The sequence below is a fragment of the Oryx dammah genome, unplaced genomic scaffold (genome assembly GCF_014754425.2).
Source record: "Oryx dammah isolate SB20612 unplaced genomic scaffold, SCBI_Odam_1.1 HiC_scaffold_21, whole genome shotgun sequence".
Taxonomy (NCBI): domain Eukaryota; kingdom Metazoa; phylum Chordata; class Mammalia; order Artiodactyla; family Bovidae; genus Oryx; species Oryx dammah.
This window is the reverse complement of record NW_024070205.1, coordinates 37,462,792-37,486,068: the sequence shown is the minus strand read 5'-3', so window position 1 is coordinate 37,486,068 and position 23,277 is coordinate 37,462,792. Positions and strand designations below refer to the sequence as shown.

General features: G+C 44.9%; 2 protein-coding genes across 3 annotated transcripts in view; one reads left to right on the top strand and one right to left on the bottom strand.

Annotated features, from left to right (window-relative positions):
* PEX14 (peroxisomal biogenesis factor 14) overlaps positions 1–23,277 on the bottom strand; it is a 143,031-nt gene that overhangs the window by 83,428 nt on the left and 36,326 nt on the right. For both annotated transcript variants that reach the window (XM_040263407.1, XM_040263408.1), the window contains exon 3: positions 7,844–7,928. In XM_040263407.1, coding sequence (XP_040119341.1) covers positions 7,844–7,928 — 85 coding nt within the window. The remainder of the gene's footprint in view (positions 1–7,843; positions 7,929–23,277) is intronic.
* LOC120880204 (transcription initiation factor TFIID subunit 12-like) lies at positions 11,772–12,681 on the top strand. Its single transcript, XM_040263409.1, is given in 2 exon segments — positions 11,772–12,157; positions 12,160–12,681. Coding segments are annotated over 2 exon segments (483 nt in total). The 5' UTR covers positions 11,772–12,012; the 3' UTR covers positions 12,498–12,681.

Genomic DNA, 23,277 nt, shown 5'->3' with positions numbered 1-23,277 from the left:
CAGTCACTTAACCTATTGTTCACTGGCTTGTGACCAAGGCTGCTATGTAGCTGCTGAGAATGTCAGGAGGAGAAGACGCACTCACCCTCCTTGAGGTGCTTACAGCCCTACAGAGCCTTCTACTCCATGGCTCCCTCGTCAGTCTGCTCACTTCTGCAGTACTATGTTTCACGGATAGACGTTGGTACAGTTGATAAGCACTCGGCAGCCATTCCCACCTCCTAATGAGCCTCTCATCCATAAAACAAGAATTTCATTTTTCTTTCATGAAGCCCTAATGTAATAATACTCTGCACACACCAGGCCCTGAATACAGGCTGATTACCTAAGCTACAGCCCAGGACCCACACCACATCCCACAATAACAACAAAAAGAAGCTAAGCCATACAGTGGACTCTTGAACAACACAGGTCTGAAGTGTGCAAGTCTACATACACATTTATTTTTCTCAATAAATACTACAGTATTACATGATGCGAGGTGGGCTGGATCCATGGATACTGAACCCTGATACAGAGAGTAGACTATGGGACTTGAGCCTCCATGGATGTTGTTAGTCCCTGTTGCTGACTGGGCCCTGGAACCAATCCCTGTCTGGATACTGAGGGATGACAGGCAGCCCCCCATATCCACAGCTTCCACATCCACAGGTTCAACCAAACATGGATCAAAAGTTTTCGAGGAAAAAACTCCAGAAAGCTCCAAAGTGCCAAACTTGAATTTGCCGAACACAGGCAACTATTTACACATCATTTACATTGTACTGGGTATTATAAGTAAATTGAGAGATGATTTAAATGGGAGGATACATAGGGTATATGCAAATATGATATCCTTTGGGGGAGGTTCTGGAACCAATCCCCGGGAAATACTGACGGACTGTACTTGATTTGAAAACAGATACTCACTTTCAAGTTTCTGAAGCTTTCCATTTATTTGAATGTTTGTTGTGAATCAAAAATTCAATTTATGAGCCCACATCCCTTTAAAAAATGAGATTTGAAAAAACGATTATTTTAGAAAGAAAAGTATTTTTCATATAACCAGTGACTAGAACGTCCCCTCAGAATACAAATCTGTGCCCAGTGTTCATAATTTATGTTTTTTCTCTTATTAATTTCTTTCTATCTATGGTCATGTTTATATTTTAAAACAGTTCTCTTTTCTTTGGGGGTGAGGTGACATGATCTCCTGAAATATTAATAAAAATATACCATAGCCTAGGTACCATACAGAAAACGTTTAGCACAGTGTCCAACAATATACAGGCAGAGATATTCCCTGATGCATTGTTTGAAACAAGAAGACAGGATTCAGCCTAAATGTCCCCTAATTTGGGACTGACTCAAAAAAATGATGATAGAGGAATACAATGGAGTACTATGCAGCCACTGACAAGAATGAGGCAAACCTGTGTGTGTTAAAGTGGAATGCAAGCCAAGATACAATGGCAAGCATAAGGTAAAGTGTGAAACATTCTACCACTGTATTTAAAAGGTGCTTATGTTATTAAACATTCATGTGCTTTTGTATGGATAGATCTTTGGAATGATACAGTAAGTTCCCTACATACAAACCTTGGTGAACTTTCAAAGACACGAGCCTGTGTGCCACTCCTGGATGCCGCTGTTGCTCTGTACTACTGTACTTTTCAGTGAATTAAAAATGTTTGCTTTATTTTTCTTGTGCTTGTTTTTTATGTACATATTATTTGTGTGAAAAGTATTATAAACCTATTAAAGTATGATATAATACAGCTGATTGTGTTAGTTGGGCACCTAGGCTAACTTTGTTGGATTTAAGAACAAACTGGATTTAGGAAAGTGCCCTCGGAATGGAACTCATTCATATGTAGGGGACTGACTATACATAGAAACTGTGACTAGCAGCATTCTCTAGGAAAGAGGATGGGTTCAGGGGCAGGAGCAAGAGATGACAGGACGACCTATGCTTCACTAGCTATCCTTCACTGTTTGAATTCTTAGAACCATGTACATATCTTGCTTTAAAAATTTTTCCTTTTCTCTTTAAAAATAAAAGCAGTACTGTATGTACATGGCGGTGTCACATTTTTTCCCTCACAGTGTTGCTGCAGGCACACGAGTCAAGAAAGAAGGAGTCATTCTTCACTTTCAGAGAAAAATCTCAAAACCACTCACTTAAGTCTAGAAGAGCTGTCTCCCCTCCCCTTCAAGCTCCTCTGTGCAGCTGTCCCCTGACTGCTGAGAGAGGAGTAGAAACGCACTTGACTCAGCTGTCCAGGGAGAGCAAGTGCTACCGGCTCCCCCTCTGAACGGGGAGGCCACAGTGATCAGCCAGCCGAGCTGCTGCAGCTCTCATCCTGAATGCTGAAAAAAATCTGCGGAGTTCAAGACAAGTGTGGATAACAAGGGGAGCAGGAAAATGGATGGGGGGAACACCAGTCAGGATGATGGATAAGCTGGTCCCGAACAGCGGGTGATGGGCATGCAGACGCAGGACTGGCAGGGAAGGAAGACTTCCGCTCACAACAGATGGATGGCGATGCTCAATCATCCTCACGACGCAGGCGGCCGCCACACGCAGCCCGGCCTACTCCAGCTCTGGCAGTACCTCGCTCGTCCGCAGGGCAGCACGGCCTCCCCCAGAGGCTCTCTGCACTGGACCCCCATCGGGTCAGGGCAGGGCCAGGCCGGGGCAATGAGAGCAGGCAGTGCTCGAGTAAGATGCCGCTCGAGGGCAAGCTGAACCAACTCGCGGGGACTGACTTCTGCCCTTGGCTTCCCCAAAACACCCTTTTTTATCTCTCTCAGTAGCCCTCACTCCAGAGTAAGGCTTGCTCAGCAAGGGTGACCTGTTTGCCCAGGCCTTGAGGGGCAGGCTAGGATGTGGGGTTCCAGTGTTAAAGCTGGGACAGTCCTGGGCAAATCAGAACCCGTGGTCATCCTACTTATGGGCCACTGTCCTCCCTTTTTTCTCTCCCCCTTCACTGTCAGTGAGAATCTAGATGGACCCAAGCTCTAAGCTCCCAACTGAGCAAAACCCCATGCAGAGTCCCCTGTGTCGTCCTCCAGCCACCCATGACCAGCAGAGAGCTAGGACTCAGTAAGAAAACTCATCCAACCCTAGTCTTCTCTCAGAACAGGAACGTCTGTGATAGGCAAGGTTCAATTATTCCAGCAAGTGCAGAAATGCGTCTACATCTGGATGCTGCAATCCCTGTCTGTTCAGCAAAGAATGGGAAGGGCTGGACGGCCCCTCACAGAGCTGATACTGTTCTTTCCAGCTCAGCCGCAGGAGTTTCTGAGGATGAGGAGATAGGCCCTGATCAAGCATGGGGTGGAAGCTGGCAAGCTCTTCATCCCTGCCCCCTCCACGCTATCCACTGAACCCAAGCTCTAGAAAAAAAAACTGTTATAAAAATACTCTGGCTTTACCAAGACACATTAAAGAATTAATTATAAAGTAAAGCCGAAGGAGAAAATTAATTTTAGAAACACATGAGGTTACATTTTTTTTTTTCCTGGAGATGGGGGAGGAAACAGTTATTTTCGTTTTCATCCTGGGGGCACAAGCTGGGAGCTGTCCAGTCGATAACCTGGCCATCAGAACAAGGTTTGTAATTAAAAGGTCAGTGACCTGGAAAGCCAGGGCCCCACTCCCAGAGCTACTCAGTAATGACGGAGCTATTAAATTAAGACTGTTATGAAATCAATGCTAAAAAAGCTTTCATGGTAACGAGATTCCATTCAAGGACATGCAAACTACCTCATGAAATGGATGTAAATGATAAAAAAGAAAAGTCATAAAAGAGAGTTAAATTGAAATCTGTGTAAGAATCCACTCCCCCTTAAAATATTCCAGTGAGAGAAGCCCTTCACCTCTACCCCACTACCAAGGTTGAGACCAGCAGGTTTCTTCCTCAAGTTCATTTCCAGCAAGGAGGCAGTTTTGCTACTGGGGGTTCCGCTTCCAGGAACAGAAAAGAGATAAGATCTTGTTTCACCTTTTAGAATGAGGAAGCATGGTAGTAGTGTGTTTTATTTGATTCGTTCTCCTTCACCCTCCCCCCAGCCCTCTTCTATTTATTAGATGAAGGAGAATATAGTCCTTGATTTATACACTTGAGAAGGACAACGGTAAGCCAAAGGGTCAGTCAGCACCACCCAGGTCCCACCATGCAAAATCACACAGGAAAGCAGATGACACTCATCTCTTTTCTAGAACTCTGTCTTGCAACAGATATATGAGAAAAAGCTAACAGAGAAGTCTACCTCCCGCCATCTCATCTAACCCTTTAACCGCCACGAACAGGCTCCTCTCTCTTACCCACCTTATACTCAGCCTGCCAAACGTGTGTGGAAGCAGACTGCCTCCTACATTTTGTGGTTGGACAGGGTGTCAGATCAACATAAGCTTATTGACGGCAGCATCCAAGCCCCTAACTTTCTGGACTGATCCAACTGCTGTTTTTAAGTTACTCTAACCTCCTGGACTGCAGCCTGCTTAAAGCCCCAGATACGATGCCTGCCTGGCAAGAACTGCTTCTATATATAGACCCGTTCCTTCTATGAGGGCTTAAACCCCACACACAGTCCAATTATCTTCATGTGTGGCTGACTCCGCAATTGATGTCATCTGCAGAATCAAGTGGTTGGACAGAAAACAAAAACATTTATTCTAGTACTCTGAAGGTGAACAGCTGTTTTTCTCTTGCATCCAAAAAAATTCCCGATAAAAGAAAGAAATGTTGTAAATTACACAAACTGGCAGCACAAGCTTCAAAGAAAATGATAAATGATTCTAATAACTTCATGTTTCTCATTAATGACTCCATGTTCAGACTCTGAAGCATCCAAAAGAGATCTCAAAGAAACAAAAAACAAACAAACAAACAAAACCACAAAAGACCCTTGCAAACCCTATGCCATCAGCTCCCCCGGCTTCCCCAGCCCTGAAATCAGAGGGCACAGGTTAACCTGTCAGTTACAGAGGAGGGACCAGGCCCCTACTCAGGGCTGCAGCTTCACAATAAAACAACCTCAGCTGATGTTTTTAAAGTAACCCTCATTTTCCACTGAAGTGACATGCACTACAGGGACCTCGATTTCTATATTAAATATTAAATAATATTAAAAGAAAAACAAAATTGGATTTGCCTTTTCGGGAAAGAGATGTTTATTAAAAAAAGAGAAAGTCAAGATTATAATTCAAGACAGGGCTCCACTGCAATTCCCTGAAGTGACATTTGCTAGGAAAGCCAAGACTACAGTAGCTGTGAGCTCCCCAAACCCAGTGCTCCAACCCTCCACTGCAGTGAGTCCTGTGGGAGACAGGACTGGAGGAAGCCAGGACCTTGGTCCCTCCCCTCCAGACGCACTGCCCGCTCCCAAAGACCGGAGAGCCAACTCCCTTTCCTTCTCAACTACTGTTAGGGACAGGGCACAGGCTCACTCCTTTATAAGATCCCCTCCTCCCTCACCCCACTGGAGATGGTACCAAGCTCCGTGAACGTGATCTGTGTACACCTGACCCTGAGAACGGGAAATGTGAAAAGTAAAGTTTAAATCCACAGAGGGCTCTTCTTCCCCAGATGCCCATCAAACCTTGGAATTCTCTGCCCAGAAAAGGTCCTGCCAGAACTTACTCTATTGGGATTCAACTCGGAAATAGATAATTACTGACTGAAGCAGCGTTTTAGACGATAATGGAGGTGGGTGATTAAGTCCACGGACTCCAGGTTTAAGTGCAGGGTAAACTCTCTTTGGAAGAAAGGTAGGATTCCTCTCTGGTTTCCTGCTGCCTAACATTCTAAAAACTCTAAACCACATTCAGGGTCGAGAAGGAATTCCGCCCACAACAAATACTCATCTCCTCCAGGTCTTCGCTCACATGTCACCCTCCCAGAGGGACACCTGCTAATCACTCTGTTGAGAAGCACAATCCATTCCCACACAGCACCGGCTCTTTTCAGCCCACCACCCAGGCACTCCTCTCCATGGAATTTGCCATCTGATAAACAACGTTTTGTCTCTTCTTTTGCTGTCTGCCTTCCCCTGGTAGAACTCAAGCTCTGAGAGGGCAGGGGTTTTGTCTGTTCTCTTCTCAGCACAGGGCAAACACTCTGAGCTGAATTAATTAAATGATGGTTGTTGGTTTTTAAAGGAGCAACAAATGACAGTTGTACAGGACAGTTTTCTACAGTAATTATTAGCCGACCAAGTCAAAAGAACTATTATTTGGCCCAGACTTTCTCTCTCTCTCTTTTTTCTCTCCCTCTCCCAGTCAGGGATTTATTAAAATTAAACAGATTAGATGGAGCTCCTGATACTCAAACTGCTCAGCAAAGCCTGCAGTGGGGAAGTGCCGAGCAAACACCAGAGACATTTGTCTCTAAATTGCTCTAAATACCTTCTGCAAATGAAATTCTAACCCAGCTGCGTTTGAGAGAAAATGAGGAATAACTGGTCATTGTCAGTGGAGGAGAAGATCAGGCAGTTATAATATTGCACAATATACTGGGCGAAGGATCTCTTGGCAACTATGGATTTTGTCTCAGGTTACCCCGGGTAATCAGCACAGCTTTTAGGCTCAGCTTTCCCCAGCTTCAATGCTTTGATGAGAGAGCTGAAACCCCTGAGCTTTTATGATTAATTACTCCCCGTAGGTACACATATTTCAAGGAAAAACTCTTTTACAGCATGATGGCTGTGGAGTGGAAGGGCCAGCCACTGCACTCCAAATTTTAATAATCTCCTACTGTTGGGGGTGGGGGGAACCAGGATGCCGCCAGGAAGTGCCCCTCATCAACTCAATCACAGACAGGGATCGGCCCTGAGGCTGCCTCTAAACAGCTGCCTGTGAATGAAACGCTTGGGCTGATCCCGCCCTAACCCTGTGAGCACAGCCCTGGGACCCGGTGTTACGTGGTCCAAAGCAGCACTTTCAGTGGGATACCATGGAGCAGACCTAGGAAACACCACCAAGCCACGCCCTCTTCCATTTCGGCCACTAATGATTTAAGCTCAAAACCCAGAATTTTGAGACCAACATTCCAGTTCCTTAAAGAGTCTTGTTTGGAGCCGGGGTGGGGGGGCGGTGTGCAGGGAGAGCAGAGATAACTCACTTCTCCTCACACATAGTGTTTAAGGGCCTTTACACAACTTCCTAGCTTTCCAGAAAATTAGACATGCAAAGAATGAAAAGAATGCAAAGTATCTAATTTCTTTGTTTGATAAGCTTTTTTAAAAATATATATTTCACAAAAAAGAAACATATCTTAAACTTCAATAAAACCAAAAGAGATTCTGTCTGCTTCAGACAATATTGAATTTGTCAAGATCCATTTAATCCCTGCTTACAGAAATACCATAAAACTAGTAATTTACCACTTCAATCTGTAAATCAGACTGACCCCAGACTTGACCTTAACCTGACCTTGTTTAGTCATCTCATTTCCCTCGTCCTTCATTCATCTTTTTCTTCCTCATTCTTTACTGAGGCAGCTAACTTCATAATCTAAGGCCAGTCTTTCTGCAGCCATGGCCATGATCAGAACAGACCACAGGGCGGGAGTCCTCCCCGGTCTTCTCCCTGGGCCTCTTCTGCTGCTGAACACAGCTAATGCCAGGCTGCCCTGGGCCAAGTCGCTGGCCTTACATCTAGCGCTCAATTACCTGAATCCTAGCATCTCTGCTCTACTGTAAGAAAAGAAGCATGCGTTCCCACTGGGGGCCTCCTTCACCCCCACTCCCACACCAGCGGGGCAGTTACAGGAGATCAGTCACCAGTACGGCAGCTGCTGTCCGCCCTGCCCCAGCCCCTCTCCATAGGCCACTGAGCACGGCCACAGGGAACTCGTACCTTTCTTCTTAAGGAACGCTCTCCTGGTTGCAAGTGGGCTCTGGCGGACCCGAGAATTCTGTAGAAACTTCACTGCGGTGGCAATCTGGTAGGGGAGATAAAACAAAGAAGAGGAGGAAACGTCAACAGTCTACATTTCAAGATTAAGAATCCTACACGTTTACCCCAGGTCCATAGAAATAAGCGCAATACTGGGGTCAAACTAATCAGTTATTTCTCACATGTAAAATCTACTTAAAGACTCTGTTGGTCCCCTATCATCACTGGCTTCCTATATCTGGTTCTATCAAATCTAATCCCCTCAGCCCAGCTTTTAAGACCCGCAATAATCATTTCCTGTTCTCCCTGTTCGAGCTGACTCCTCACACCCCTCAGCAGGGAGCCCTCCCTGGCCACACTGACCCAGGTCACTCCATTTGTATCCATGCTACGCCCTTTTTTCTAGAAGGCCTTCCCCTTCCAGCCTCTACCAGTGTGAACACTGCACATGCAGCAGCAGCCCAGGCCTGCTACAGGCTGCTCCAACTCCGCCAAGTCTTCCCCGAATAAGCAAGCCATCTCTGATCTCCCCATTCTCTTCAGTTCTTTGGTGCAGCTGGTGAGTGCCATACAGCTGAAGACACAAGTCTACTGTCTTCTAATGTTCAGGCTGCCTCCCCAGCCACACTGCTAGCATCTGAAGGTAAGAGACCAGGCTGCCTCTACAGAACCGGGCGAAGCAGTGAGCATCACTGGCTGGGAAGACTTACATAAGTCACAGCCACTCACACTTGTCTCTCTTATGCAATGGAGCCAAATTCTAAAGAGCCTTCAAAGGACAAAGTTTAGGGTTTCATGGCTAAAAGCTGACAGACTAAAAGATTATCTACCTACCTCTGGAAATAATATTATTTAAAGAAATCTACGGATCTACAAATGAGCCAAGCAGGGGGTGGAAGAAAAACTATGGACTGTATTAACCTTCACATTACTCGGTGTACACGAAGCGTGTGCCTGCACACCTCCTGTCTGCTCTCCACCCCGACACTAGTCTGATGGGTGGGAAATGCCAACCGGCCCCCATAGGAAAGGGGCCACTGTAAATGACTGTCATTATTGATCTCATCAGAAAAAGAACCACTTAGTTTCCAGGTACAGGTAAAATCAACAGACCCTGAAGTTTGCTCGTAAGTTGCTGAAAGAAAAAATTTCTAAGGGGCCAAATGTAAGGAAGTTTTCTAAGATTTTTCAAACTAAGGCAGCAATTGAACAGAGATTCACACAGAAAGTACTGTGACTACAAATGGAATACAACCTACAAGTATCTTCTTCATATTTTATATGAACTTCATCATGAGACCAGACACACCTCTTTGGTAACAAAAGATAAACCAGAAAGGGAAAAAAAAAAAAATTTAGGGCCAACCCCTGATGTATTTCCCCTGTGATCCCTCCACGGGAGGCTTGCATCAGACACTCTCCCCCAAGGACGAAGTCAGGTATCCCCAACTCCCAAATTTGGGCCTGTCAGAGATAAGACACCGGAGCATTCCCTGAGAATGATTAGAATCTGTCCAACACTGTGAACACTTTAACTACCATCATGAACTGCAGTGATAACCAACTGGTCCTGGACGAAAAAGAAATCGATCCTCAGGATTCTAGAACCCCAAAACTACATGCTCACTCCCGAGCCCCTCAGGTTGCATCCAAATAGAGAAAAATCTGACAAACATCAACAAAATGGTTGCATTCTTATGAAGAAATGGGACGGGGGAAGAAAGAAGAGAGAAAAGGGAAACAGAATGGAGTTAAGAAGGAAGACAAGGAGGAGGAGGGGGTGATGGATGAGCAGAGATGGAACAGAAAAGAAGGCAAAAGGAAAAGGAAAGCAGCTAAGAGCCAGGTGGAAGTGGTGAAGGAGAAAAAGAGGAGGAGGAGAGGCTGGCCTTGGACTAGGTGGACAGTTGCACCATCCCAGGCCCCACAGGCTCAAGGCCCATCTGCCCAGATCAGGTGCCTTAGGGTTAATTGCTCTTCACCTGGAGAAAAAATACACCTTCAACATACAAGACAAGGACAGCATCTGTATATGTGGTAAGCTCCACACACCCTGGGACGGGTCCCAGGTTTCAGAGGAACTGTGGGCAGGCAGGTCTTAAGCCAGTGATGCCAATGGCACAGCTCCTGACATTCACTGGTAGAAGCATAAACCTTTCCTTCATCCTTCCAAAATTTTCCATGACAGAGAAAGATAACAGAATCCCACCACTAAAACGCACAGGTTTCACCTTGCTTTTTTAATACAGTCCTTGGTATATGCATTTCTGGTCAGAGAGCAAAGTTCTGATGGGTTTAATGGTGCACTCAATGCAGTGCTTGGCACATTCCATCAATTTTTTTTTTAAAAATTGCATCTCTTATTTCTTTAAATACATTAATCAGCCTGGTGTAGGCAAAACGGATCCATCGGACAATGCAATAAACATGAATTATCATCTATCCAACACGCATAATGGCTTAAAAATACATAATAGCAGGTGTAGTTTAAATGATTAGTTATTACACCTGTGGTGGGTCTGATTCAATTGGGGAAAATCATCTTTAATAGGTTAAAAGGTTTAGATCACCATGCTTTCCTTAAAGTGGCTGCAGAGAGGGAATGATGGAGTGCTCTGTCATTAGTAATTCATTTAAGAAAAACGTGGGGGATATAGCAAAGAACAGCATAAACGGGAGAATCCAATTTAAACATCAGGTAAAGTAGAAAACACCTTTTAAAAAAGCAAGATAAATGAATTTGGAGGGGAGGTGAAATTGACATATTTATTTTAACGGGAATTTGACAAAGTCCCGGCACACTTCAAACTTGCAAAAAATATGAACAATTTCTTTTAAAGTTTCCATTCACTAATTTCGAGCCATATAAAATAATACTGCCAAACACCTACATAAAGTATATCTGGGGCTTGTTTATGTCCCTCTTGATCTTTGTAGGAAAATGCAGGCGACAGGCAAATCACATATTTAACAGCACCGGTATCACTACGGCAGATTTGAAAATATAAAGCATCCAAACTAACAGCTTCAACATAATGGGCTTTAGAAGAAAGATACCCAGATAAGCAGCTCCATCCATGTAAGCTGGACATACAAGAATGCCTCCCCTTTCACTAGCTATTTCTTCAGCTACTCTTTACTCTTCTCCTCTCTCCTCATAAGGACATGGCACTTCAACAAGGTAGGGAAGAGCCCATCCAACACAGAATTTTACAGCCCTTTGATTCACACATAGATGGCAGAAGATTTCTCCAAACCCTTCCCCATAATGCAAAGGTTTGAACACGCCTAGATAACGGACGCTGTCCTCAGTTTGCGTCTTTCATTCGACTATTGTTGGACACTTTTTCATTAACTTCACAGAGCAGTTCAAGGGCTCTTCCCTTGGCGGAGGTCAGACAGACACAACACCCTTTTGTCGGATGAAATGACGGGGTGCCTGCAGCCTGTCCTGTATTATTGTCTGATTTTCTAATTAGGAGATGAATGTGACTATTCATGGGTTATATTTGTGCCCAACTAAATTACATAAATTCAGGCCAAACCTTCCGCCTCAATGTCACAGATGTAAAACGGAGGCAGGAACGTTACTGCACCCGGTGTAGGAGTGCAGCAAGCCAGGGAGAATCCTGGTGAAAAGCTCCGATGGCGTCGTGGAGACCACTTGCTGTTGAGTCCCTCAGAGACACAGAACTGGCCCTCCTTTCCCCTTCTCTCGCACCCCGAGCATTCTTAATGAGCGCAAGGCAAATTACCAGTAGCTGGTCTCATAAAAATAAAGATGACAAACTCAGAAGGAAAGAGAAGCAAAGTTTCTCATCACCCCGTTCCTGTGACCCGATGCTCTGTGTCCCACCCTCCCTCCTTCAAAAAGTGAAACAAGACTCGGGGAGGGCCGAGCAGTCGGACAGGCTGCTGAGACGAACGCTTCACTGGGGCAGTCTCCGCATATCATGGGGAGATAGACGCTGCTGCCTGTGAGTCTTGGGCCCTGGCAGTTGAGGAAGAAGAGTGGGAAGAAGGAGTCAGGACCCAGACCCACAGTGTTGATTGGCCTTGGTCCTCATAGCTCCAAAAAGAAACAAGATCTCGATAAGCTCTATGAGCTGAAGTCCAAAGCAAGACAGATTATGAACCAGTTTGGTCCCTCAGCCCTAATCAACCTGTCCAATTTCTCATCAATAAAACCGGAACCAGCTAGCACCCCTCCACAAGGCTCCATGGCCAATAGCACTGCAGTGGTAAAGATCCCAGGCACTCCTGGGACAGGAGGGCGTTCAGCCCTGAAAACAATCAGGTATTGACCAAGAAGAAGTTACAGGACTTAGTAAGAGAAGTGGATCCTAATGAGCAATTGGATGAAGATGTGGAGGAGATGCTGCTGCAGATTGCTGATGATTTTATTGAGAGTGTGGTGACAGCTGCCTGCCAGCTTGCTCGGCATCGCAAGTCCAGCACCCTGGAGGTGAAAGATGTCCAGTCGCATCTAGAACGCCAGCGGAACATGTGGATCCCAGGGTTTGGCTCTGAAGAAATCCGACCCTACAAAAAAGCTTGCACCACAGAAGCTCACAAACAGAGAATGGCATTGATCCGGAAAACAACCAAGAAATAACGCATGGAAAGCTCAGGGGATGGGCAGCAATGTATTCAGAGATACTTGAGCTGAGACCTCAGCCATCTCATCCTAGGATTTTTTTTTTTAATGCTTTACAGAGAAGCATATATTTTTTATTAACAGTGCAGCAATATCTATAATGACTGAGAGGATCTGCCAAAAGAATAAAGCCTCCTACCCCCCAAAAAAAAAAAAAAAAAGGTGAAACAAAACCATCCTGTCATCATCAACTCTGCAATTTTAGAAAAGTTTGATGATTTTACTCTGTTCATCACTTAAAGCTAGAGATAAAACCCGGGTGCAAAGAGGAAGAGGAAATTCTTGCCTTGGCAGTGGGTCCACTGGAGTGACTGCCAGCAGCCCAGGGAAAAAGAGGGGACTTCAGATTGAAAAACACCTTTGGATCCAAGATGATTGGCCAATTGAGAGAGATTTGTGTGTGAGAGACCAGGATTTGTAACTGTATAAATCAATGGAATACAGTATACTCAGGGGCTATCTACAATGAACTATGTGCTGTTAAATGCGTTGTGTAGGGTAAGTAATCCCTGGTGAGAAGCAGCGAGGTTCCTGACAGTCCTCACTGAAGCGATGCTTCCTAGATGCTTTCCACTCTCCTACAAAAGATCTGCACACTATCATCTTCAGAACGCACGCGGTATTTTCTGCACAAGGGGGAAGGGAGAACAGAGCTTGCCTAACAATGAACCTGGGGTTGGAGGGAGCCCGAGCACTCTGCACCTGACATGTAAACCTGATGCGCTGTCTCCAGTGACACTTACTTGGAATGTCACCAACTTCTACACTCCTGTGTGCAACACGCACATCTATTTCCTAAAAATGTGAGCATTCATTGGCCATTTAAAAATATTAAAAATAGTCAAAAATTAATGACACTAACAACCAAAGCCAAGTCCGTTTTCACCCAGAGAGATCACAACTAGAGGGCAAGAGAAAACGATCGACAGACAGACTTAAAACTCCATTCCAACACTGCTGCGCTACACATGCAGGGCTCAGAAGATTAAACTGCCTGTGAAAGGTTCCTACGCGCGTACTCTAAAGTAGATAGATACCCTGAATCCTGTTAACAAGCGTCAGACCAAAGCCAACTCGAGGTTTTACAAGAAGTGACTGGGAAAGCCGGGCAGTGCCTAGAATGAGAGAACCCTCTTCAAATAGAAACACTGCATTTTAGTAAGAAATCAGTACTCTGTCAGGAGTTCCTTGACAAATATGGTCATCGGTGGCACAAGGAAATAGTTGCAAAGCAGCTGTTAATCAGAGGAACACATCGTAGAACGCTGATGCTAGCACTCGTGAAAAAATGCAACGGGCTAATTATGAAGCCATATATCTCACTAAAGAGGCCGTGTTCCTTGAGATTCCAGGCAGAGCACTCTCAGATCCAGGGTCCTAGGACAACATAATTCTGGTTTTCTGCATCCAGAAGCCTCCCTGACCTACAGCTAAGGGTCCTGACCAGGCTCACTGCTCTCACTTCTCCGCGCTCTCTTTTTCAGCAGGGAACAGGCTGGGGAGTGGGGGAGGCAACCAGCCGGGAAACAGGGGTATCCCCCAACCACATTCCAAGATGCTGCACAAATACAGCACAAATACAGCTCCTAAACCAGAGTAAGAGAAAATCTAGGAGCATGCAAAAAAGACACGTCGGAATCACCCTTCTAATGTGGCAGGAGAGCACGTGTGTGAGAGCAGCAGTCAAAAAGAGCCGCCCCCAGCCGCCAAAACGAAAGGAGGAAAAGGCAGCACCAGCAGCAATAAAACGGAATATAGAGACTGCTGCGTTTGAAATCGCCAAGGGAGAGAGGGAGCCTAGCGAAGAGCTGCTCTTAGGGTGTGAAATGCAACTCGGGGAGGCCGAGGGTCTAGCGGGCAGGTAAGAGGGGAAAGTTAATATGCAGAGGAAGGCTCGGTCAGCCAAAATTCAATACGATCCTATGATCCTCCGCAAGGACAAGGAGGCACGAGGCTCCCCGAAACCAGACAAGTGCAAGTGGGGGGAGGGGCGCCACGACCGCGCGGAGCAGAGCCGCCGGAATGGCAAGAGGGGAATAACCTTGAGCTGGTCGCGGCCGAGGCCACCGCAGCGCGGAGCCAAAGTGCCCCCTAGCAGGGGCCGGCGGGCGCGCAGGCCGAGGGAGGCGGCCGCCCCGCTGCCTCTTGCGAGCCCCGACCAAGTGTTTTCACTCTGGGAAAATGAAATGTTTTGCAAGATGAAACAGAATGAAAATTGAGGTTTTAGGTAATTACTAGTTGGCATTTACATATCACGGGCTGGTTCAACACCTATTCATTTTCCTCTTTTATTTTCAATTTTTTAAAATTGCTCATTAAAAAATGAACAGATGACAGTGACAGGGAAATTTCCCCCCCTTTCTCCTTCTCTGAGGGTTACAAAATCGAGAGGTACTTTCCCCCCATTTATCTACAATTAACACGCACATGCAAAGGTGCCTTTCGTTTACATGGAGGGTGGCGGGGAGAGGAGAGGGGAAAGTCAACAAAAAGCCAGGAAGTTCAAAAATAAAGACACCGAGTTGTACTTGAGCCAGCCTCCTGCACCTGGGTGAGCAGTGCACTTGCAAGCGCCCTGGCTCTCAAGGAGTTAAAGGAAAGAGCCTCTCTTTCAACTTGGAATTTCCTGCTTTTTGTCATTGTGTCCTTCCCATTGTTGACTTGGGTTACAACCCTATACTAATTAAGTCGTGGGCCCTAATTTCCTTTGTTTTACTTTACTCTGTTCTTTTGTTTTTCGCATTAAAGAAATAAAAGATCCCTGGTAGAAGTGCATGAGAGTTGACATGATAGAACACAATATGTGTGGAGGCCTATTGTGTAAATCTGCATTTAGGGAATTCCACAGCACGCATTACTGACCTTAGTCTCACTTTAAAAACACTGATATATGCAGTAAGAGCCTTTATGAAAGGTGGCAACGTCATCACAATAACTACCCTTCGAATGAAATATCTGTGTTTAAATTTTTCTTCTTGGCCCTAGTTAAAAATATTGCATGAACTGCTTGTCAGAATGTTGGTGGTTTTGTTATTTTATTAAACCAGTTCTTCCAGAAATGTATGTGGAAGGCAACAGGCAATATTTAGTATCAAGTGGAGTTGGTGATGGACAGGGAGGCCTGGCATGCTACAATTCATGGGGTCGCAAAGAGTCGGACACGACTGAGCGACTGAACTGAACTGAGAGTGATTTTAGGCAAGGGTGACTAGGAAAGTACTGAGTGCCAACTTGCAGCGCAAAGGGAGCTGGGGCTCCAGCAGCAGAGCTGACACGCAGAGCTACCAGTGCGGAGGGCAACCGGAACTACGCCACAGAAAGCGCGGTGGTGAACACGCTCGCTGTGCGGGAAATAAAAACCCGTTTTCTGGGATGACGAGATCAAAGTTCCTTCTTAGGAAAGGCTGAGAAGGAAAAGGGTTCTCTCCTTGGGGAGAAAGAAAAGCAAATTTAAATGCCTGTCCCCACACATCCCCACCTGAATTTAGAGAGCAGCCCCTCTAATTTTTGATGCAACCAACAAAGCAGTTACCCAAAGAGGAGAGAAAAAAAGGATGACATTTGCCTTTTCCTTGGCTTTGAAATCCAACTGGCAGCAAATTGTTTGAAGTCTTGTTTAGAGAGGAAACCGTAATAGCCTCCATACTGAAAAGAGGAAAATGCCATTATACACGGATCACGGTAGCAGTGACCTCAGCAGAGAAGGCAAAACGAGCTGGCTCCGAGTCGGAGCGTTGGCCGGCATGCCAGGAACAGAGTGAAAAAGGCTTGTGTGTGCCAGCAACGGGTGGCAAGCTTTGGGTGCTCAGTCCCAGGAGATACCAAGAAAAGGCAAAGAGTTCAATTTCCTCACATGGTGTCTTTCAGCAGCTTCTTGACTGCTCCTTCTTTCGGTTTCCCTTGCTGTTTTTTCCATATTCTTCTAATTCCCCTGTACTGTTAAAGAGGAAGCAGAGAGCACCCAGGCTTCATGTTGTAAAATTAATGAAGGTGTCAAGCTGTTGAGCTGAATCACTCCAAAGGAATGTAATGATTCAGTGTCCAAGATGCTCCTGAAGAGGACTGTGAGCTCACTCTGTGGCAGTGGCTGGTGACTCCAACACTAAAAATATGTGGCTCCCAGTGCCTGGGACCTTCCTAACGACACCGCTGCCTCTACTTTCTAGTACCTTTCTCCCCACAAGTTGGATCTGATGCTTTCCAAAGGTAACTTCTAAACGCCAGCACCTTCGTGTGCTCAGCAGATAGAGCTTCACTTCTCACTTCTTTTGAAGTTGGGCCAGATGGACCCTGGTGTGAAGCTCTCTCTAGTCACGCACTACTGAGGAGTGGGATGATCAGGAAGGGGGCAAAGAGAGGGTGCATCATGGACAGTGACACCTTTGGGCATCAAGCCATCACCGGGGGTGAGACGCTGACTAGGTGACCACCAGGTGGTGCAGGGTGAGGTCCCTGCATGATCCCTGAGCACCTTCTGCTCTGAGAGGAACAAGATGGGCCCCTGGATTCCAAGGAAGATGAGCTCTGGATCAGGAAATGCTGTCGAGCATCACCCTCCACACAGCACAAAGTTGAAACTTTGAGGAGTCACTAAATGGCACTCCTACCCGACATCCTACAAGGAAACTGAAGAAAGACAATTTTTCACTTTTTAACATTTGTAAATGTTAAAAAATAGATTTGAGGACTTCCCTGGTGGTCCAGTGGTTAAGAATTCTGCCTGCTGATGCAGAGGATATGGGTTTGATCTCTGGTCCAGGAAGATCCCACATGCCAAAGGACAACTAAGCCCATGAGCCACAAGTACTGACTCCAAATGCCACAACTCCTGCAGCCTGCAGGCTCTGGAGCCTGTGCTCCACAACAAGAGAAGCCCACACACCTCAACGAAGACTCGGCTCAGCCAAAAATAAATAAAGATCTGAATACCAAAAAAGAACCAGTCACAGCTTAGAAACAGTTCGAATCCGAAAAGACAGCAAGAAAAGAATTGGAAATGACACGTGGGTAGCCTTAAAATTGTCTTTAGATACCCCGATAAGCAGAAAAAAAGTGAACAATTAAGGCTCAGTGGCAAAGAATCGGCTCACCAATGCAAGAGACAGGGGTTTAATCCCTAGGTCAGCAAGAACCTCTGAAGAACGAAATGGCCACCCACTCCAGTATTCTTGCCTGGAGAATTCCAAGAACAGAGGAGCCTGGTGGGCTATAGTCCATGAAACTGCAATGAGTTGGATATGACTAAGTGAACAACAACAATCCCAAACTCCCAGTCCATCCTTCGCCACATCTTCGCAATCTCAAGTCTGTAAGAACAGTTTTACACCTCTAAATGGCTAAGAAAAAACAAAAATCAAAAGAAGTCATGTGAAAATCATATGAACTTCAAATTTTCAGTGTCGATGAATAAAATGTTACGGGAACACAGCCATGCTCATTCAGGGGTTTCTCAGGTGGTGCATTGGTTAAGAATCCGCCTGCCAGTGCAGGAGACGTGGGTTCGAAGCCTGGGTCAAGAAGATCCTCTGAAGAAGGAAATGGCAACCCACTCCAGTACTTTGCCTAGAAAATCCCATGGATTGAGAAGACTGGAGGGCTACAGTCCATGGGGTCAGACATGACTGAGCACACACACACACTAAGACCACCAAATCCTGGTGCTTCCTGCTATTATTTTAGATTCTTCTGTGACCTAAGGGAAAAATTAGAAGAGTTCCAAAAGTATGATGCATAAGAGAGAAAGCTGGCACTCAAAAATCTTCAAATTTACAGTAAGATGACAAAAACAGTCAAGTGGAATCAGCTCCTCTCAGGGGAAAGCTGCCCTCTTCACAGCACAGCAGCCCCTGGGAGGGCCCAGGGACAGCCACCCACCAAGACAGTACAGTCTGGTAACCAGCTCCGGCAGCAAGGAGGGGGTGACAGACAGCAGACGTGCCTCACAGCCATGTGAAATAAGTTGACGGCCAGTTCAACTGTCTAAGAAGGGGTATCTAACATGGGCCACATGGCTCCAGATGACTTTAGGAGTAACTTGTCCACACAATGAGGGTAGTGCAGAGAGCAAGACAAGCCACGCCCCTGACATGGATGACGAGTGAGTCACCGTATTTCACACAGCTTTCAGAGGCACTGAGATAAAAAGACCACAGGACTGATTCTTGTACCCATGGTCAGATTTATACCCTCAGACTGTCTTTAGCACCAAGATGCAAATCTGGAAGAGAATCTGAATCAGGAGACAGCAGTCCAAGAGATTTCCCTGGTTGCCCAGTGATTAAGACTCCACCTTCTAATGCAGGGGGCAGGGATTCCATCCCTGGTTAGGGAACTAAGATCCCATGTACTGAATGGTGTGGTCAAAAATGAAAAGTAAATAAATACTTTTTAAAAAGAGACAGAGAGGTATCAGTCTAGTTGCCTCCTCTGACAAAACCAATTTAGAAATTTTTAGCTCAGCAAAGAAATCCACAGCACACAGAAGGAATTAAATGGTAATCACTGTGGCTCTGAACTGTTCAGTAACCTTTCACTAAACACCATAAACAACCACAGCTTGCAACAAACACACCTTCAAAAAAATAAATGATTCAGCAGAGGCCTATTATTAATAGACAGACACCAGAGCCATCTTGGCCATGAGGGTCTCCTACCTCTAACGGGAAGATAAAAAGGAAAGTCTTCCTGTCCTACCTCTGATGCTCTTAGCAATCTCAGTCATCTAAAATGAGCATGTATTTTACTTACAATTAATGCAAGATTTAACCAGTTCTCACCATCACAAGATCAGTTCTATTGAGCACCCTCCTTTTCCTCCTCTAGATCAATGGCAACTCATTTCTAAGTCCTTCCCACTCTGTCTGGGGAACAGAGAGGAAGGATTAAGAATCACCATCTTGCTGTGCAATCTTCTTGATTCTCCACATCTAACTCGTGCTAGGGTGAGAGACTAAAATCACAAAAATCCCTACATTTGGCCAAAGAGTCCTGAGACGTCACTCATCATTTTCTGTTCGCTGTCCTTTCTCTCTCTCTTCTTGCCTGTTTAAACACATGGACACAGAGTTATTAACTTTTACAGGAAAACCAAATAAAATAATGTCGAAGCAAAAACGCGGTGATGTCAGGCTGCAGCTAGCACCATTCATTTGTGGGAATCTGATTAGCGCTCGAGTGGCAGCGCTACCTGGAAAAGTGCTCACAATCAAATAAAAAAATGATACCAAAACATTAACCTGATGGCTAAAAACTCCACATTTAAACAGTTAAAGTAATAAAGGAGCTTTTATTGAGTATTTTTTATATTTCATTATGCCCCAAATTGACGAGGACTCCCGGATACATTTTCTAGAGTTTTGGTTCCTTAAATCAAATGCTCTCTTGGACTTGTTTTTTTTAAACTGAAAGGAAACAGCATTTCTTGTAAATCTGAATGAAAGGATTAAAGCTTCTCCTACAGTATCAATATCAGAGGTGAGTGCAAACACAGCCAAACACTGCAACAAATAGAAGCCTTTTTCGATTTATGTACTTTAATTCTCAACCTGCCCACAGCCAGCAAAGTATTTTCCTCCATGATTTTACCTTACGCAAACCCTCTATGTCCCCACTCACACCCATTCTGCTCAAAGATGGCTGGGAACAGCAGGTGGCAGAGAGGCAGGCCAGAACGTGGGCCGGAAACCTGCGTACAGAGTCCATCCCTGATGTGCATGTGTCCTCAAACCCGGCCCCTCACAGCCCTGCTCTGTGCCTCGGATTCCTTCATTTCTATAAAGAAGGGCTTGAATAGATGGCCTTCTGGACCCTCTAAGCCACATCATTTTATAATTTCTAAGTTGATTCCATCAGGCAGCCTACCTAGGCCAGGGACATGGGTGAGGGTCAGGAACCAGATCCAGAGCTATTCTGGAGCTATTCCAGAGCTCAGCTCTCCAATCTCATCCAGCCAGAAATAGGAGAAAGCCAACAAAGATGGGGAAGGAGAGAAGGGAAGGGAGAAGACATTGTCGCTGCTAAAAAAAGAAATAAATTCCATATACATTACACATAGCAAAGCTCTATTCACACTACTTACTATCTATTTCATACAGAAGCTTAGTTATCTGGTGTCCAAATCACAGAAGATTAAAAACTGCAAATGAGAAAGGAGAATCAAGCCAGACAGCCAAGAAATACTCGCAGAACAAAGACAAGATAGTGAAAAAAGCCTAGCAACAAATATCAGGAGAGACTCATCTATAAAAAGCAAACAGAAAACTCAAAAAGTTATCATTCCGGGGTCATTTGGCATAGGTGGAGTCATTCAGAGGAGGAGTGAATACACAACAGATCTGTACTTCAACAGGTTTGGAAAACAGCTACACTTAAAATACAATAAACATTTACATCTAAAACAATGATACTGAGTCATCAGGATTAAATTATAGTCTTAGATACTCTACCTTATAAAGCGAGAGAAAGCATATAACCCATTTTATTTAATTCTCAGTTAAAAGTTTTACATGTTTTGTTTTCATATGGCTCTCAATGAGCATCTAAACAGTGTGGCTACCCAGAATGACTTATTGCAGGAGGGTGGCAGAGAGGGTAGTTTTCCTGAACTGAACAAAAAACAGTTTTTATCCAAGTTCAGAGTAAGAAACAGGAAGCCAAAGATTAAACCAGCTGAAGCTCCAACACTCTGGCAACCCGATGCAAAGATCCGACTCATTGGTAAAGACCCCGATGCTGGGAAAGACAGAGGCAGGAGGAGAAGGGGACGACAGAGGATGAGATAGCTGGATGGCATCATCGACTCAATGGACATGAGCTCGAGCAAGCTCTAGGAGATGGTGAAGGACAGGGCAGCCTGGTGTGCTGCAGTCTGTGAGGTCGCAAAGAGTCGGACACAACTCAGAGACTGAACAACAAGTTACTAACCTTCACGGAGTCTATACAGAATACCAGGCACTTAAAAAACCAAGAACAGCAAGCAAAGATGTTTTTGCAGTTACAATCTTGGACAAGGACAGCCATCTGGTCCCATACATGACCTAGGACTTCCCTCTTCAACAACCTTGACAAATGACTAGCAAGCCTCCACTAGAATGCTTATAATGAACAAAGAACTCACTCTCTTAAAAGACTGTCAATTCCTTTTCAGGAGTCCTTCTTGAAACTGAGCTGAAATCTACTTTCCTGAACCTTCTATCCACTGACCCTAGTTTTCTGATGGAGAATAATACTAACTGATCTACTTCTTGAGACAATGCTGGATGAGGAAGGAGAAGAGGCCTCTGTCTCTTGGCTATCTTTTCTATAAAAGCATTTCCCTTACTCTGCTTATTAACTAAATGTGAACACCCGTTTCACTATATAACAGGCTCACGAATTCTGCTCTTAAGCCCGGTAAGAGCAGCCTTGCCCTTTCTGGGAGAGCCAAGGCTACACCTGTAATGTCAGAATGCATTAACAATAATAAAGGCCACAGTAATGCAAGAGACGACTTCATACAGACGTCATTCCAGGATGGCTAAATTCAATCAAATATGGCAGTGCTTCCTACAATGCTATGCTCGCCAGGGCCAGTGCGTATGACGTGGGCCCACTTACTGGAAGCTGCTGGAAACAGAAAGTAAGCACTCTGCTTCGAGACTGTAATGGACGGGGTTTTTTACTAGCCCGTAAGTGGTTTGCCATCTTTCTTTCCCAGGAATTACCTAGGAATTCATTTAACATCTACAAACTTCAAATGAAACTTCAGAAGGCTAAACGCACGTGAAGCAAAGGGGCAAGGGCACCGTGTTCTCGCACCCTCGCCTTAAAGATACATGATCCTCATGGGGGAAACGGAAACTCTGAGGAGGTGGTAATCAAGAATTAAAGCCAAAGGCGACCTGGCCTTACTTCTAACTGGGTCACTAACTTCTTCAGTAACTTTCAGAGTTACTTACCTTTCCTGTTTCTCCTTCCTCATCTGTAAAATGGAACTGTAACTGCTTAGGGACTCACCAAAGTGTTACAAGGAATAATTAGTTAGCATTTATGTAAGACTTTTGATCTTCAAAGTAAGATTATTAGACTATAAAGTGGAGTAGATGTGGTTTGAAAAAAATGTTTTAAAAACATAAAATAAAGTATGCAAGCAAATTCAGAGAGGCAAAACAGGCTAACATCATCTCCCAAAGGCCAGATGTCTTCACCTCCATAGGCAGCCGCTTTCTGCCCTAATCTGTATTTGCATGTAGAGACAAAGGTATAAGAACCTTTTACTGGCAAAACTGGAGAAGGTAAAATGAAGAGTGAAAGGAGAAAAGAGAAGGTCAGAGGAGAGGCAGTTAGGAAAATGTAAAAGGAAGGAGAGATAAGAAGAGAGAAAAATAAGGGGCAAGAAGGGAACAGAAAGCAGCAAGAAATAAAGAAAGGCAAATCCTAAAAAAGGAGCAAAAACAGGGAGAGGAAGAAACAGAGAGAAACAGAAAAGAAAACTTCATTGGGGAACAAATAAAAAGTGTTTTCTGTTTTCAAAGGAAAAAACGTTAAATTTTTTTGACTTAAAAAAAAAAAATCAGAGGACAAAGAGCAGAGGATAGAAAAACAGAACATAAAGCTTTAAGGAGTATGTCTGGAAACCAGAAAGCTGGAAGGGAAATCATTAGCAAGTCCACAGTGCGTCTACAGTGATACTGCGTGGATCAATTCATTTAACGCTGCCCTGTACATTTACAGAAAAGTACCTCTGATATAATAAAGGCTC